The 15,631-nt window shown below is 43.0% G+C and overlaps 1 protein-coding gene across 1 annotated transcript in view; it reads right to left on the minus strand.

Annotated features, from left to right (window-relative positions):
- Positions 1-1,166: 1,166 nt before the first annotated feature.
- Positions 1,167-15,631, minus strand: part of LOC144737826 (uncharacterized) — a 35,147-nt gene continuing 20,682 nt past the window's right edge. Inside the window, exons 5-9 of the mRNA XM_078620700.1 lie at positions 14,601-15,395; positions 12,411-12,560; positions 9,462-9,518; positions 3,961-4,378; positions 1,167-1,294 (exon numbers count right to left, since the gene is read on the minus strand). Of these exons, the coding sequence (XP_078476826.1) occupies positions 1,167-1,294; positions 3,961-4,378; positions 9,462-9,518; positions 12,411-12,560; positions 14,601-15,395 (1,548 nt within the window). The remainder of the gene's footprint in view (positions 1,295-3,960; positions 4,379-9,461; positions 9,519-12,410; positions 12,561-14,600; positions 15,396-15,631) is intronic.

Raw genomic sequence — 15,631 nt, forward strand, 5'->3', positions numbered from 1 at the left:
TGTGAGAGTTTACAATGTCAGAGTTTATCAAATGCGACGATCAAGAGCGTCAATCTTGATCGACGCAGAAGCAAATACAGCAGCAGCAACATCACATTTCGAGGGCGACGCAGCTACTTCTGATTCTGCTGCTTCAGCTGCTCATATTTTTGTTGCCAGGCCCTGCTCTCGCGGGACCCCACACGTCTTTGGAAATGATTGAGATGATAATGTCTGAGCTGATAATTAATTTAATAAAGAGTACCTTGTTTGTGTGTAGGTTTGTGTCATCGGGGATCAGCAAATACTGCTTATGAATGAACTCGCACACCTTTATGACCGACATTGTACTAATTTTGGTTGATCGAGACGTACAAGGCACGCGCCATGTCCAGACGAATTGATATTAACAATATTGTCCTTAAATATAATGCTAACACTGGATTAACGTTAATACTGGATTAAACATGCACATTTTAAACCCTGCCTCGCATTTATGACTAACGATTCGCATTTGTATATAACATATATTCAAGCACAGTAAAATGCGCATACGAACATATTGTTACTAGAATAATTGTAATGCGATTCTAACCCTGCAAACCCCCACAGTTCGCATATTCGTCCCCCGATTCGATTGAACGTATACTTTACATACATATGAGCGATTAAAATGCTTCTAATAACATTCTCATACAGTAACTCGGTTTATGGTGGAATCTATTATAAAAAAAAATTAAAGTCGTTTAATGTTTAATGTTTAGTGTTATTGTTCATAGTTTACATGTTATAGAGTACAGGTGATCACCCGTATACTTCGGGTTTCGGGACCAAAACGTTGTGAAACGATTTATAACGAGGAACTTTCCCTGCCAGAGCGCAAGTGGCGAATGAAAAGAACACGGGGCGGCGGGAACACGTGCTTCCATTGCCAACAGGTGCCACCGGTTACGTCCCCCAAGTTGTTCCGCCCATGGTGGCGACAGGTAGAAGTCATAGAGATGAAATGGCCGCAGTGTGTACCCATTTAGTTATGTCCGTCCACACCCAGACAGCTCATCCCCATGTCCTGTACAGCCCAAGTTTGGTGTATCCAACGTGGTGGGGATCTCGGCAACGGAAACCGTACGCCAAAGGAAATGTGTTGTGGCGCCCACAGTTTCCGAGCCCCTGAGGCCCGGGGTGCCTCAAGGATCCGCCACGTGCGAGGAACCGGTGCCTGGAGTCTGGTCATATTCTTCAAAAGAAGCCAGGGACCTGCCTAATCCTTCAAGGCTGTGGTGCGAGCCCTTGACGCCCCGAAATGCACAAGAATCTACAATGGGCGCGGGACGAGCGTCGAGAACCAGGTCAAAATGCGCAAGGTTGTGTTTGTAGGCTCCACGCCCAATATCAATACTGTATATTATTAATTCTGACCTTACTCCCTCCCTTTGATGCTGCTAATCCTGCATAATGCATGGACATAATGACTTTGAAACCCCCCCCCCCCCCGCCCACCTCCTACGCATTTCACAAGAAGTGCAAATCACATATCTGCATTTCCCATAAATATGCTAAATTCCTCTTGATATGCAAATTATTTTGTCAAGACGCTCTTCGCTCCTCCATCCCAGCATAAATAGTCGCTCCAAGCCTGGAGCGTGACATTCAAACTCTGTCTACTTGACGGACCTGTTCTCCACCTGAGGACGGCTGCTTGCGTTGTGGCTGGAAACGTCGTGAGAATTATTTTATTATGTTTTATTTTTATTATTTTATTACTTCCCTTCTACGTGACTTTACCGAAAGAATCAAGAAGATGTATATTGCTATTCGGTTCCATTGAGATGGAACATTCTACCAGCAGTGGGCAGGTTGATTCTAATACGACCATGGTGCGATTTTAATAATTTTGATGCGATTCTAAATCTGGCACCACCAAGGACGCATTTACGACTCCCGATGTGCATCTACATTTAACATACATTCTAGCTCAGTGTAGTTCTAATACGACCATAGTGTTATTCTAATCATTTTAATCCGATGCTAATCCTGCACGACCTCCGGTTCGCATGTTCCCAAGGACATATTACATACATACGAGCACAGTTCGCTTGCACGTACACTACACGTAAATATGCGCAGAGTGTGATTCTATTACGATCATATTGTGATTCTAATACTTCTAATTATATTCTAATTTTGATTTGACGCTTTCTTTCGCTAAAGTCACGTAGGTAAAAAAATTATAATAAAATAAAAATGAATGAAAATAACTAAATTAAATGACGACGTTTCGGAAGCAACACAAGGCTCCGTCATCAGGTGTAACTGCTCCAGTAAAATTACTGTAAGCTATTCAAGACACGTGTTTTTTATATCGGGTGCTGGGCAGGGAGGAGCCAATGAGTCTGGGGGGGGGGGATGGTTTTCTCCCCCCCCCCCACTCATTGGCTCCTCCCTGAATAGCTTTTTTCACACGCTACAGAAGTTGCACCTGATGACGGAAGCTTTTGTTGCTTCCGAAACGTCATGATTTAATTTAGTTATTTTAATTTATTATTTTCTTTTATTATTATTTTTACCTACGTTACTTTACCGAAAGAACCTAAGATTATGAATCCTTGACACGGATTCTGAAACGATGGAGTTAAACACTCGCTGCTTGGCCCCATCGACAGCAGCGAAGGCTGTCATATACCGCCCCATTTACGAGTTGGCTGTATAATGTGTCTAGTTGAAGGTGCTAGGTGTTGTCTTCTTCTAACAGCTACTAACGTGCGTGTGTCCATTGAGGTTGTTTTTTTTTGCCGCGATTTTTTTAGGTCTGTCACTTGAGTGTTGCAGTTTGTTTAAGAATTCGTCACGTGAGCGTGGTGTTTTGCTTGTGGGAATTTCGCTTTGTCACAATTTGTGATTCATAATATCATGAGTTTATAATGGGTTTGTGCGTGATTCTTATACGACCACACTGTGATTCTAATGCTTCTAATGATATTATAATACCTTAACTCAGTTTATATGGTTATAAATTAAAACACTAGTTAATAATCGTTTAATGTTTAGTGTTATAGTTTATAGTATTACAGTTTACATGTTTTAAAGTACAGTTTATCCCCGACATACTTCGGGATTAGGGACTGGTACGTTGATGAACGATTAACTACGGGGACCTTTCCCCTCAAGGAACACGTGTTAATCGGGTAGACAGCCAAGATGCTGCCGGTTAAGGGCACACTTGTGTGACGGAGATCCTCCACCTGAAATTATCTTAACATATTTTTTCTAGGAACATTATAAAATAAAGACCGGACAAACATTTGTTAAAAATACGTTTTTATTCATCTGCAATCATTTTTACGTCAAAACTCGAAGGGAATATGTATTACATCCTATGTTCACACATTTCCAGTACAATGCAAACTATTTCCGTTCCAGGAATACCAAAGTGTTAAAGTATCATTCCCCATGATTTCCTTATTAGTTCACCACATTTGTTCACTGTGCGTCTATGTTGAAGTCAAGGCCATATATCCAACGAACGCGTCATCAATATACATCCTGAAATCGTCTATCTAAAGTCGATTAATAGCAATCAAAAAAAGCTATATACTTGACAAAAACGTTTAAAATGTTGAGTAAAGATGTACCTACAGACGCATTCCAACTTTAGCTCAACAGGGACACTTAACGACTACAATTGAACCCTCTCACAACCAGTGCTCATCACACCACTTCGGCACGTAATCCGATAACATTACAAACCACCACTGTGCACGTCATTAAACTATCACAAAAACTGTGAAACTAAAATGGTCAAAATTACACACAAAAGTTATCGATACGGCTTAATAGGTATAACCACATGACGTAATATTTTTTTCAGTCACCCCGAGCTCTCGGTTTGATCCCCGAGCCACTCTATCACATCCAGCCATCTCTCGGGATCCAACTGCATGGGATCGAAGGTGGAAACTTCTTCAGGACTCATTGCAGGACCTTGAATTTCATCTTTTGATTTCAGTTTTCTATCATTGTGGACCTTCTGATGCCTTTTAAGAGTTGACGACTGTGAAAATGCCTTCCCACACACAGGGCACAGGAATGGCTTCTCGCCCGTGTGTGTTCTCTGATGACTCTGAAGATTTGATGAGTTTGCAAATTTCTTCCCACACACAGGGCACAGGAATGGCTTCTCACCCGTGTGCGTTCTCTGATGCTCTTGAAGAGTTGATGACTGTGCAAATGCCTTCCCACACACAGAGCACAGGAACGGCTTCTCGCCCGTGTGTGTTCTCTGATGAGTTTGAAGATTTGATGAGTTTGCAAATTTCTTCCCACACACAGAGCACAGGAACGGCTTCTCGCCCGTGTGTGTTCTCTGATGAGTTTGAAGCGTTGATGCCCGTGTAAATACCTCCCCACACACAGAGCACAGGAATGGCTTCTCGCCCGTGTGTGTTCTCTGATGACTCTGAAGAGTTGACGATTGTGCGAATGCATTCCCACACACAGGGCACAGGAATGGCTTCTCGCCCGTGTGAGTTCTCTGATGAGTTTGAAGAGTTGATGCCCGTGCAAATGCCTTCCCACACACAGAGCACAGGAATGGCTTCTCGCCCGTGTGTGTTCTCTGGTGGCTCTGTAAATGTGATGGCCGTGAAAAGGACTTCCCACACACAGAGCAATTGAATGGCTTCTTGCCTCCGTGTGCGTTGGGCTGTGGAGAGCGTCTCTGCTCCATGTGAGCGTAGTAACAGCAGCGCTGTTATTGAGTCAAAAGTACGCTATCGGCCGCAAGGATGTTTAGCGTTTAGTTTTAGATTTTGTTAACTGCTAAAACAAGAACGACACTCGCGTCTAACCGAGATGCAAAAAAATACCGCTAATTTGACGACGAACACGTTTAAGAGTTTATCCGCGAAAATAGACACTTACTTGGAGATTCACGGTATAAAGATGTCTGGAACCCGTCTGAAGATGTCGCCACGAACTCTCCCGAAGCAAAGTCGCCTAACTGTCGACACAGCAATTGTGCTCGCCAGGCTGCGTTGTCTCGCGGTTGAAGGGCGATCAGCAGAGCGACGAGTCGAGCGTCCAACCTCATCAAGTTCCCTCTCGAAATGGCATTGAGCTCTGCTTCTGAGCTGCCTTATAACTCCCCCCCTAAGATCCAATCCTTTGTCTTTCAGGATATTTGCATTCGATTGTTCATTTTGTAAGGTACAATCCGCATGTCTATTAACATACCGAAGGGTAATGTGCCCATTGTGCTTCATGCATGAATATGTAAGTGCATCTCAGTGTGTAATTGTGCGCTTATTTTGAATAAATGGAAAAACTTTGTCCTCGATTTAAAGTGAATGCAGAGAAATTAGCATGTAACTTTAGAAAAGGAAGAGAGCGGCCTTCTCGACGAGGGAGTGAAACCCGATGGGTAATATTCGTTTACAGCGTTACAATGGATAGGTTGTAGTTCATAGGTTATAATATTATATTTCACTATGTTAGAACTTAACATGTAAGAGTCTACAATATCAGAGTTGATCAAATGCGACGATCAAGGGCGTTAATTGGTTAAGTTTGATCAGTCTTTGATCAAAGGCGTCATCCCATCACGGAACACCACCTCCCTGCGTATATAACAGCAACAGAAGCAACTACAGCAGCAACAACAGCAGCGACAACAACAGCAGCAACATCACATTTCGAGGGCGGCGCAGCTACTTCCGATTCTGCTGCCAAGCTGTTTGTAGTCGGGACCTGCTCTTGCAGGACCCCACACGTCTTTGGAAATGATTGCGATGATCATGTCTGAGCTGAGAATTAAGTCACTCAAGATTACTTTGTTTAACCATAACTTTAGGTAGGTTAGTGTCATCGGGGCTCTGTGAATACTACTCATGAATGAAATCACACTCCTGAATAACCGACATTGTACTAATGTTGTACTAATTTTGGTTGATCTAGTAGAACAAGGCACGTGCCATGTCCAGACGAATTCTTATCAACAACAGTGTCCTTAAATATGATGCTAAAATAAATGTTAACGCTGGATTTAACGTGCACCTCTTAACCCCTCCCTCGCATTTACGACTAACGATTTGCATTTGCACGTAACATATATTAAAGTCCATTAAAATGCTAATACGACCATATTGTTATTCTAAAAATTGAATGCGATTCTTGCCCTGTACCCCCCCCCCCCCCCCCCCCACAGTTCACATATCCGACCCCCGGTTCGATTGAACAGATAATTTACATACATATCTGTATGTCCCCCAAGTTGCTCCGCCCATGGCGGGGTCAGGTAGAGGTCATAGAGGTGGGTGATGTAAAGACAGTGCATCAACTAAGGGACAAGATAGAGAGAGTTCGAGAAGGGAAGGCGAGACCAAGTGTGGGCGGAGGTTCACGTCGAGAATGAGAGAGGGGGAGGAACGAGGTTTGGGGCTGTTTTGGCTGGTTGCTGTCTCGTCGTCGTCGTTGCTATATCGTGACGCCTGGGGTCTGAAACCGCGTTAAAGGCTAAATAAAATAACCCTCTGCAGTCTGAGTCCGGAGTCATTGCAATTGTAATGATTCATTATTTCACGGGCTAATATTGGGTTTGTGCGATTATTTTACATATTCATACTGAATATTGTTATTTGATTCCATTTAGATGGAACATTCATCCATTAGTGGACAGCTTGATATTAATACCACCAAAGTGTTATTCAAATAATTTTAATCCCATCCTGATCCTGCACCTTCCGTTTCACATATCCCACCCTTGGTTCGCACGTCCATATTACATGCATACATATTACATACAGACATTACATTCATGCATATTACATACATGTTACATACTCACGAGTGTGAAGCTAAGAATTCGAATGAGATTCGAATATCACAATTCAATGTACGGTGTTCTAATCTGTAATACGAGTACACAACATTATAGTTTACTATGACACTAGTTTGTAGTGTTATTTTAAAGCGTTGAAATGTATAGCTCATAGTTTAAAGGTTATATTCTTAGAGTTTATAATGTTAGAGTATGCAATGTGAGTTTACAATTTGAGAGTTTGTGGACGTGCCCTATTCTCGTGGGACCCGACACGGATTTGGAAATAATTCGTATGATCATGTTTGAGCTGGGATGAGCGACTAATGTTTACTTTGATTAATCATAACTGTGTGTAGGTTAGTGCAACCGGGGCTTAGTGAATACTACTCATGAATGAACTCATACTTATTTCGGTAGAAATTTGAAATCGTGTTGGTAGAACAAGTCGCCTGCCTTTTCAAGACGAATTGGTATCTTCAAGTGCGTCCGTAAATATATTGCTAAAATACACAGCATAGGGAAGGTTGCCTTGTTCGGGAGATGTAGTTTGGCTAAGGCGCTGTGGCCGTGTGATGACACGGATTCTGAAACAATGGAGTTAAACACTCGCTGCTTGGCCCCGTCGACAGCAGCGAAGGCTGTCATATACCGCCCCATTTACGAGTTGGATGTATAATGTGTATAGTTGAAGGTGCTAGGTGTTGTTTTCTTCTAACAGCTACTAACGTGCGTGTGTTGTCTGTTTTTAGGATTTGGCCATTGATGTTGTTCTTTTTATTGGGCGTTTTTTTGTTGAGTTCTGTCACTTGAGTGTTGCAGTTTGTTTAAGAATTCGTCACGTGAGCGTGGTGTTTTGATTGTGGGATTTTGTTTTTGTCACAATTTTTGATTGTTATAATAATTGTAACGATTCATAATCTCATGAGTTTATGATTCTGTGCGTGTATTTATACAAATATATTCCGTCTTTTGTTATTCGATTACATATCGCAGTGAAAATCGTGATTGTAATATGACCATGTTGTAATTGTAATAATTGTATCCGATCCTTGCATGTACACAATACATACATATTAGCGATTCTTATACGACCACACTGTGATTCTAATGCTTCTAATGATATTAAAATAACTACTAATACACTAGTTTATAATCGTTTAATGTTTAGTGTTATCGTTTATAGTATTAGTTTACATGTTATAGAGTACAGTTTATCCCCGACATAAGTAGGGATTAGGGACTGGTACGTTGATGAAGGATTAACTACGGGGACCTTTCCCCTCAAGGAACACATGTTAATCGGGTAGACAGCCAAGATGCTGCCGGTTAAGGGCACACTTGTGTGACGGAGATCCTCCACCTGAAAATCTCTTAACATGTTTTTTCTAGGAACATTATGAAATAAAGACCGGACAAACATTTGTTAAAAATACGTTTTTATTCATCTGCAATCATTTTTACGTCAAAACTCGAAGGGAATATTTATTATGTCCTATGTTCACACATTTCCAGTACAATGCAAACCATTTCCGTTCCAGGAATACCAAAGCGTTAAAATATAATTCACCATGATTTCCTTATTAGTTAACCACATTTGTTCACTCTGCGTCTATGTTGAAGTCAAGGCCATATATCCAACGAACGCGCCATCAATGTACATTCTGAAAACCGGCTATCTAAAGCCGATTAATACCTATCAAAAAAAGCTAAAATGTTGAGTAAAGATGTACCTACAGACGCATTCCAACTTTAGCTCAACAGGAACACTTAACGACTACAATTGAACCCTCTCACAACCAGTGCTCTTCACACCACTTCGGCAAGTAATCCGATAACATTACAAACCACCACTGTGCACGTCACTAAACTCTCCCAAAAACTGTAGAACTAAAATGGTCAAAATTATAACCAAAAAGTACTCTATACCGATTAAAAGGTATAACCACGTGACATAATATGTTTTCAGTCACCCCGAGCTCTCTGGTTGACTCTCGAGCCACTCCATTACATCCAGCCATCTCTCGGGATCCAACTGCATGGGATCGAAGGTGGAAACTTCTTCAGGACTCATTGCAGCACCTTGAATTTCAACTTTTGATTTCAGTTTCCTATCATTGTGAACCTTCTGATGCCTGTTCATGGTTGATGACCGTGCAAATGCCTTCCCACACACAGGGCACAGGAATGGCGTCTCGCCCGTGTGTGTTCTCTGAGGGTTCTGAAGAGTTGACGAGTGTGCAAATGTCTTACCACACACAGGGCACAGGAATGACTTCTCGCCCGTATGTGTTTTCTGATGGCGTTGGCAGTTTGCTGAAAGTGAAAATGCCTTCCCACACACAGAACACAGGAACGGCTTCTCGCCCGTGTGTGTTCTCTGATGAGTTTGAAGAGTTGATGCCCGTGTAAAGGCCTGCCCACACACAGAGCACAGGAATGGCTTCTCGCCCGTGTGTGTTCTCTGATGAGTTTGAAGAGTTGATGCCCGTGTAAAGGCCTGCCCACACACAGAGCACAGGAATGGCTTCTCGCCCGTGTGTGTTCTCTGATGACTCTGAAGATGTGATGAGTGTGCAAATGCCTTCCCACACACAGAGCACGGGAATGGCTTCTCGCCCGTGTGTGTTCTCTGATGACTCTGAAGATGTGATGACTGTGCAAATGCCTTCCCACACACAGAGCACGGGAATGGCTTCTCGCCCGTGTGTGTTCTCTGATGAATCTGAAGATGTGATGAGTGTGCAAATGCCTTCCCACACACAGAGCACAGGAATGGCTTCTCGCCCGTGTGTGTTCTCTGGTGTCTCTGAAGATTTGATTGCCGTGAAAATGCCTTCCCGCACACAGAGCAATTGAATGGCTTCTTGCCTCCGTGTGCGTGGGGCTGTGGAGAGCGTCTCTGCTCCATGTGAGCGTCGTAACAGCAGCGGTGTTATTGAGTCAAAAGTACGCTATCGGCCGCAAGGATGTTTAGCGTTTAGTTTTAGATTTTGTTAACTGCTAAAACAAGAACGACACTCGCGTCTAACCGAGATGCAAAAAATACCGCTAATTTGACGACGAACACGTTTAAGAGTTTATCCGCGAAAATAGACACTTACTTGGAGATTCACGGTATATCGATGTCTGGAACCCGTCTGAAGATGTCGCCACGAACTCTCCCGACGCAAAGTCGCCTAACTGTCGACACAGCAATTGTGCTCGCCAGGCTGCGTTGTCTCGCGAGGTCTGGATTTGTAAGTCTCACAGTACCGGTAAGAAGCGCCGGGTGGGGGATGCCCTCCACTGGGGTACTAATTCTGTCATTATTAGTATACGATCATGCAATGTTTCTATCTGCAAGCTATCATAACTGAAACGATCCCCGTTATTGTTCGATTGAGAAATGGAGTGACCCACACCTCTGATATCATATGTGAGGAACCCAAAAATCTGATGCATGCGTAAAACACCCACAATGGGTATACGTAAACGTAAAAACACCATCAAAATATTTTTTTTATAACAAACAAATAGGTGGCCCAATAACGGATTTGTCTGTGTGTGTACATACCGACGGAGGATGCAGGGGCTAACCTGTGTGCGATCGGAACGGTGCAATTGCTGACCAATGTCACTGGATGGCGCACACGCTGACGCACACCGTAGCTGTGTCTTTGCGATGCAAGGGCATTGTGGATGGTGGAGCGCATATGGATGGTGCGTTACGAATAAAATTAAACAAAACAAACCGCTGGACGCAGCCATGCGAGCAGGCTACCTTAAGAGCGATCGCGAATGGGTTGCGTGTCTGGAAGAAGCCTCGCTCTTTCAGATGCCGTACCAGCTTCGTCAACTCTTCGCTACGATTCTGCTGTATTCCATGAGAGCAGATACGAAGGCTCTCTGGGATAAATTCTACGACGAATTGGATCGTGATTACGAGTACCAGTACCGCCAACTGACCAACAAAGAAGAAATGGTAAATATTCTTGGTTCTTTCGGTAAAGTCACGTAGAAGGGAAGTAATAAAATAATAAAAATAAAACATAATAACATAATTCTCACGACGTTTCCGCCACGACGCAAGCTGCCGTCCTCATGTGAAAACCAGGTGTGTTGAGGCGACAGCGTCTGAATGAAACAGCACACGTGCTGGGTTGGAAGGGGGGGATAGGGCGCCTTCACAAAAAAATGTGCATATCAAGAGGAATTTAGCATATTTATGGGAAATGCAGGTATGTGATTAGTACTACTTATGCCCGTGCATTATGCAGGATTAGCAGAATCAAAGGTAGGGGATATGGGAAATGCAGGTATGTGATTAGTTCTACTTATGCCCGTGCATTATGCAGGATTAGCAGCATCAAAGGGAGGAGATATGGGAAATGCAGGTATGTGATTAGTACTACTTATACCCGTGCATTATGCAGGATTAGCAGCATCAAAGAAAATAAAAGAAATGGTAAAGTTCAAGACCCTTCACAGCCTCCACGAGTTCCTCACGGCAGGTGGGATGGCTCTGTCGGATTTTGACGACCTCCCGCAGCTATCCGAGTACCCACACTTGGTCTTGGACTCGCTGCTTGAGAACAACCATATCTGCCGCGAATTGGACACGAAGGACTTCCCATTTCAACTTCGGCACAAACAGTTCCCCATTGTCCCAGCATTCGCGATGACCATCAACAAGGCGCAAGGGCAAACTGTTCACAACCTGGGATTTTTTATCTACCAACGCCATGCTTCTCGCACGGCCAACTGTACGTGACACTATCGCGAGTCACGGCAAGGTCCAACATCAAGGCGCTTATTGACGGACCTGACGACGAGGAGGAAGACGGAGTGTACACGAAGAATATCGTGTATCGCCAGATATTTCAATGAGTTGCATTCTATTATTGAATAAGTTGCATTCTTGAATATTGTCGATTGAGCGTCTCATAAAAATTCATATAACCTCACAAAAATAAACATAAAACAATCACCAAAACATGTATATTGTGATAGTAGGTTTTTACCCTTTTAACTGGTACAAAACTGACACCCTTTATTCAAGGCATCATGTTTGCAATGACCACAACACAAGTAGTCAAAAAAGCAAACAAAAAGAAGCAACTCTGATAAGGATGATAATATGCACTGTCCTTGAAGTTGGACAGTGCATATTATCATCCTTATCAGAGTTGCTTCTTTTTGTTTGCTTTTTTGACTACTTGTGTTGTGGTCATTGCAAACATGATGCCTTGAATAAAGGTGTCAGTTTTGTACCAGTTAAAAGGGTAAAAACCTACTATCATATTTTGCCACTGGTAAAAGAGATCTCATAATGTATATTGTGTCCAGCCACTTTCAATTCCCCACCAACCAAGCATGTACACACCGCCCGCGAAGCGGGCGGGGACTGCTAGTAACTGTATGTATGTTAGTGTCATCATGGCTCAGCGAATACTACTCATGAATGAACTCACACTGTTTTATGACATAAATTGTAATGATTTTGGCTGCCCGTATAGGACCAGTCACCTTCCTTGTCTAGACGCATTCTAAACACAACACTGTACTTAATATGTTGCTAAAATAACGTCTACACCCGATTCAACATGCAGCTCCAACTCGGCCATGAGCAACCCACATCACGCCCAGAGGGAGGAGACCACGAGGGAGACAGCCTCAACTTGAAGAGAAAGTTGACAAACTCACGGATGCCATCACCCAGCTGCTGCAACGCCTGTCGGATGAGACGCTGCGTCCCGCGGCACCATCCAGGCGAGTAAAGGAAGAGCTGAGCCCGAATCGGAAGCCGCCACCCAAACATCAGCAGCAGTAGATGGCGTGATTCTAATAGGACCACGTTGTTATTATAATCATTTTAATGCGATCAAAACCGCGCAACTCCCATTTTGCATTTACGACTCCAGATGTGCATCTACATATAACATACATTCTAGCTCAGTGTAATTTTAATACGACCATAGTGTTATTCTAATCATTTTAATCCGATCCTAATCCAGCACCCGCCAGTTCGCATATACGACCTCCGGTTCGCATGTCCAAAGGACATATTACATATGCATATTACATACGTACATACGAGCACAGTTCGCTTGCACGTAAACTACACGTAAATATGCGCAGAGTGTGATTCTATTACGATCACATTGTGATTCTAATACTTCTAATTATATTCTAATTTTGATTTGACGCTTTCTTTCGCTAAAGTCACGGAGGTAAAAAAATTATAATAAAATAAAAATAAATGAAAATAACTAAATTAAATCACGACGTTTCGGAAGCAACACAAGGCTCCGTCATCAGGTGTAACTGCTCCAGTAAAATTACTGTAAGCTATTCAAGACACGTGTTTTTTATATCGGGTGCTGGGCAGGGAGGAGCCAATGAGTCGGGGGGGGGTGGTTTTCTCCCCCCCCCCACTCATTGGCTCCTCCCTGAATAGCTTTTTTCACACGCTACAGAAGTTACACCTGATGACGGAGGCTTTTGTTGCTTCCGAAACGTCATGATTTAATTTAGTTATTTTAATGTATTATTTTATTTTATTATTATTTTTACCTACGTTACTAACGTGCGTGTGTTGTCTGTTTTAACGATTTGTCCATTGAGGTTGTTTTTTTGCCGCGTTTTTTTTTAGGTCTGTCACTTGAGTTTTGCAGTTTGTTTAAGAATTCGTCACGTGAGTGTGGTGTTTTGCTTGTGGGAATTTCGCTTTGTCACAATTTGTGATTCATAATATCATGAGTTAAGAATGGGTTTGAGCGTGATTCTTATACGACCACACTGTGATTCTAATGCTTCTAATGATATTATAATACCTTACCTCCGTTTATATGGTTATAAATTAAAACACTAGTTAATAATCGTTTAATGTTTAGTGTTATAGTTTATAGTATTACAGTTTACATGTTTTAAAGTACAGTTTATCCCCGACATACTTCGGGATTAGGGACTGGTACGTTGATGAACGGTTAACTACGGGGACCTTTCCCCTCAAGGAACACGTGTTAATCGGGTAGACAACCAAGATGCTGCCGTTTAAGAGCACACTTGTGTGACGGAGATCCTCCACCTGAAATTATCTTAACATGTTTTTTCTAGGAACATTATAAAATAAAGACCGGACAAACATTTGTTAAAAATACGTTTTTATTCATCTGCAATCATTTTTACGTCAAAACTCGAAGGGAATAGTTATTACGTCCTATTTTCACACATTTCCAGTACAATGCAAACTATTTCCGTTCCAGGAATTCACCACATTTGTTCACTGTGCGTCTATGTTGAAGTCAAGGCCATATATCCAACGAACGCGTCATCAATATACATCCTGAAATCGTCTATCTAAAGTCGATTAATAGCATTCAAAAAAAGCTATATACTTGAAAAAAACGTTTAAAATGTTGAGTAAAGATGTACCTACAGACGCATTCCAACTTTAGCTCAACAGGGACACTTAACGACTACAATTGAACCCTCTCACAACCAGTGCTCATCACACCACTTCGGCACGTAATCCGATAACATTACAAACCACCACTGTGCACGTCATTAAACTATCACAAAAACTGTGAAACTAAAATGGTCAAAATTACACACAAAAGTTATCGATACGGCTTAATAGGTATAACCACATGACATAATATTTTTTCAGTCACCCCGAGCTCTAGGTTTGATCCCCGAGCCACTCTATGACATCCAGCCATCTCTCGGGATCCAACTGCATGGGATCGAAGGTGGAAACTTCTTCAGGACTCATTGCAGGACCTTGAATTTCATCTTTTGATTTCAGTTTTCTATCATTGTGGACCTTCTGATGCCTTTTAAGAGTTGACGACTGTGAAAATGCCTTCCCACACACAGGGCACAGGAATGGCTTCTCGCCCGTGTGTGTTCTCTGATGACTCTGAAGATTTGATGAGTTTGCAAATTTCTTCCCACACACAGGGCACAGGAATGGCTTCTCACCCGTGTGCGTTCTCTGATGCTCTTGAAGAGTTGATGACTGTGCAAATGCCTTCCCACACACAGAGCACAGGAACGGCTTCTCGCCCGTGTGTGTTCTCTGATGCTCTTGAAGAGTTGATGCCCGTGTAAAGGCCTCCCCACACACAGAGCACAGGAATGGCTTCTCGCCCGTGTGTGTTCTCTGATGACTCTGAAGATGTGATGACTGTGCAAATGCCTTCCCACACACAGGGCACAGGAATGGCTTCTCTCCCGTGTGTGTTCTCTGATGGTCTTGAAGAGTTGACGAGTGTGCAAATGCCTTCCCACACACAGGGCACAGGAATGGCTTCTCGCCCATGTGTGTTCTCTGATGAGTTTGAAGAGTTGATGACCGTGCAAATGCCTTCCCACACACAGGGCACAGGAATGGCTTCTCGCCCGTGTGTGTTCTCTGATGACTCTGAAGATGTGATGACTGTGCAAATGCCTTCCCACACACAGGGCACAGGAATGGTTTCTCGCCCGTGTGTGTTCTCTGATGAGTTTGAAGAGTTGATGCCCGTGCAAATGCCTCCCCACACACAGAGCACAGGAATGGCTTCTCGCCCGTGTGTGTTCTCTGGTGTCTCTGAAGATGTGATGGCCGTGAAAAGGACTTCCCACACACAGAGCAATTCAATGGCTTCTTGCCTCCGTGTGCGTGGGGCTGTGGGGAGCTTCTCTGCTCCATGTGAGCGTAGTAACAGCAGCGGTGTTATCGAGTCAAAAGTACGCAATCGGCCTCGATTTAAAGTGTTTAGCGTTGAGTTTTGGATTTTTTTAACTGCTAAAACAAGAACGACACTCGCGTCTAACCGAGACGCAAAAAAATTCCCGTAAATTTTACGACGA

The sequence above is a fragment of the Lampetra planeri genome, chromosome 74 (genome assembly GCF_965212315.1).
Source record: "Lampetra planeri chromosome 74, kcLamPlan1.2.h2, whole genome shotgun sequence".
In the NCBI taxonomy this organism is placed as follows: Eukaryota; Metazoa; Chordata; class Hyperoartia; order Petromyzontiformes; family Petromyzontidae; genus Lampetra; species Lampetra planeri.